Source organism: Piliocolobus tephrosceles, unplaced genomic scaffold (assembly GCF_002776525.5).
Source record: "Piliocolobus tephrosceles isolate RC106 unplaced genomic scaffold, ASM277652v3 unscaffolded_21185, whole genome shotgun sequence".
Classification (NCBI taxonomy): Eukaryota; Metazoa; Chordata; class Mammalia; order Primates; family Cercopithecidae; genus Piliocolobus; species Piliocolobus tephrosceles.
In genome coordinates, this window is record NW_022303405.1 from 1,319 (window position 1) to 3,381 (window position 2,063).

At 49.6% G+C, this 2,063-nt stretch overlaps 1 protein-coding gene across 2 annotated transcripts; it reads right to left on the reverse strand.

Annotated features, from left to right (window-relative positions):
- Positions 1–741: 741 nt before the first annotated feature.
- LOC113219578 (signal-regulatory protein beta-1-like) lies at positions 742–2,057 on the reverse strand. Of its 2 annotated transcripts, none has more exons than XR_003307728.1 (2): positions 1,781–2,057; positions 742–896 (listed from the first exon to the last, which is right to left on the reverse strand). XR_003307728.1 is itself a non-coding variant. In XM_026450504.1 (2 exons), the coding sequence occupies exons 1-2, from the start codon at positions 1,908–1,910 to the stop codon at positions 794–796; spliced, it is 228 nt and encodes a 75-aa protein (XP_026306289.1). In that variant the 5' UTR covers positions 1,911–2,057; the 3' UTR covers positions 779–793. The 2 variants fall into 2 exon arrangements, 1 of the variants encoding a protein (XP_026306289.1); XM_026450504.1 differs by having other exon boundaries at positions 779–891.
- Between the last annotated feature and the right edge of the window lie 6 nt (positions 2,058–2,063).

Here is a 2,063-nt window from a genome sequence, read left to right on the forward strand (position 1 = left end):
TGTAAGGACGTTTCTTATATATTGTGTCCACCCTGATGCCAGAGCCAGATGTTACAACCACTGTCTTAAAAGTGTTTGAAGTGGGGCCGGGCATGATGGCTCATGCCTTTAATCCTAGCACTTTGGGAGGCGAAGGCAGGTGGATCACCTGAGGTCAGGAGTTTGAGACCAGCCTGGAACAACATGGAGAAACCCTGTCTCTACAAAATACAAAATTAGCCAGGCGTGGTGGCTTACGCTTGTAATCTCTGATTGCTACATCATCTAGGAGGGAAATTGGGCAATATTCTCAAATATGAAAGCACACTGTCCTCTGACCTAGGAAAGTCACTTCCAGTGGGTGTCTCCTGCCTGAGCAGCGTGACACATGTACAAGGTCATCCACTGCATGATTGTTTTAGTAGCTAAGGTTGGGAATAACTTACATATCCATCAACAGAAGACTGTAAAATAAATTTTGATTTTCCATAGATTAGAGTATTTTTCAGCTGTAAAAAACTGGAGCAGCTCTCTATGTTCTGATGTGGAATCTCGATATGGAATGACAGGGCTTGAGTTTGGGAGAAGCTTTCCAGTCACCAACGAGCTTTAGTGTCTGAATGTGAGGTGCATTGTAAACCTTTGGGAAATGGGTGAAAAGAGAAGTGCTGGCTCTCTGACCTGTGGTTCTGTTTGAGAAGCTTTTATTGAGCACCTATGATGCACCAGGCTCTTCTATGGAGACAGCATCCAACACTGGGGAAGAAAGGAGACTGCCTCGGTTCACACATGGACTCTGGCTCCAATTCTGTCACTAACTGGCGCTGTGACCATGGACAAGGCCCCTGTCATGTCTTGGCTTCAGTCCCCCATCTGTAAAGGGGGTTGGGCTGGATGGTCTGAAGATCCCTCCTGTGCTGACATTCCAGAATTCAGGAGTTAGGACGAGGCTCTTGAGCCTCTGGCAGGAAACCCCAAATAAGTCTTGTTGCTGCCTTATATGGGGAACCCCTAAGTCACCCAGTTGTGGGACCTCTTTCCTGAAGTGAGGGACGTTCTGAGATGACGCAGCTCTGCTCGGAGCCCATGGTGACTGTGTGACTCAGTCCCCAAATCTCACAAGGGTTTCCCAAATGGACCCACAGCAAATGCCAAACTTATTGGCATCTCCTCCCACCAGGCCATCAGATTCAGCAGTGAATGTGCCTCCCAGGAATCTTCCCCGTGGGGTGTTTCTGAAGATTAAATAAAGAAAAACACGATTTACACTCTCCATGCCCTGGATGGATTTCTCTTCATTAGAAGGGAAGAGAATGTAAGCTTGGTGGGGAAGTGCTTTGGGCTGTTTCATTCACTGCTGTTTGCACAGCATCCAGGGCAGAGCCTGGTGCACAGTGGGGTCTCAGTGAGTGCCTGCTGCATAAAGAAGAGACTGGGTAACCCTGAGGGGGAAGCCTTCTCTGGAAGCAGAAGGCAAGGTGCAGACCTGTGCCTGGGGAAATCACTCAGTCTGTCAGTTCCCTCATCTGTGGAACCAAAGGGCTGGGTCAGCTTTGCAAACACAAGAGCTGTAGAGCCACAGACTGGGGATGCTGTCTTTTCCGTCAAATATAAGCCGTGGACCCTCGAGCGACTACCACGACATCTCCAAGCCTCAACTCATGTGATCTGGAGAAGGGGTGACATCAGATCATGAAAATGAGCACCAACCACCACACCTGATTGTTGCTCCAAGAATGGATCATGTAATTATTGACTTAATGTCACACCAGAGGACGAAGGAGGCCCGCACTGTACTCACCACGCACAGACAGCTCAGTGCCTGCTCCAGACTTCAACTCCACGTCGGGGCTCCCTTTCCGGAACTTCACACAGTAGTAGGTGCCGGCATCTGCTGGGGTGATGTCACTGATGCGGATGGAAAAGTCCATGTTGTTTCTCTTTGTGGGGTCTGAAACAGTTGTTACCCGGGGGAAGTGGCCTTCTTTCTGATGGTAGATTAATTCCCGGCCTGGTCCAGCTCCTCTGAACCACTGGATGGGCCCCACAGGGATCAGGGAGGTCACAGTGCAGTTCAGAGTGGC

Coding starts and splice junctions, on each gene's coding strand:
- LOC113219578 (XM_026450504.1), bottom strand. CDS start 1,910: ATGGACTTTTCCATCCGCATCAGTGACATCACCCCAGCAGATGCCGGC. Junction 892..1,780: donor CACTGAGCTGTCTGTGCGTG/GTGAGTACAGTG, acceptor ATGTCAGCACAG/GAGGGATCTTCAGACCATCC.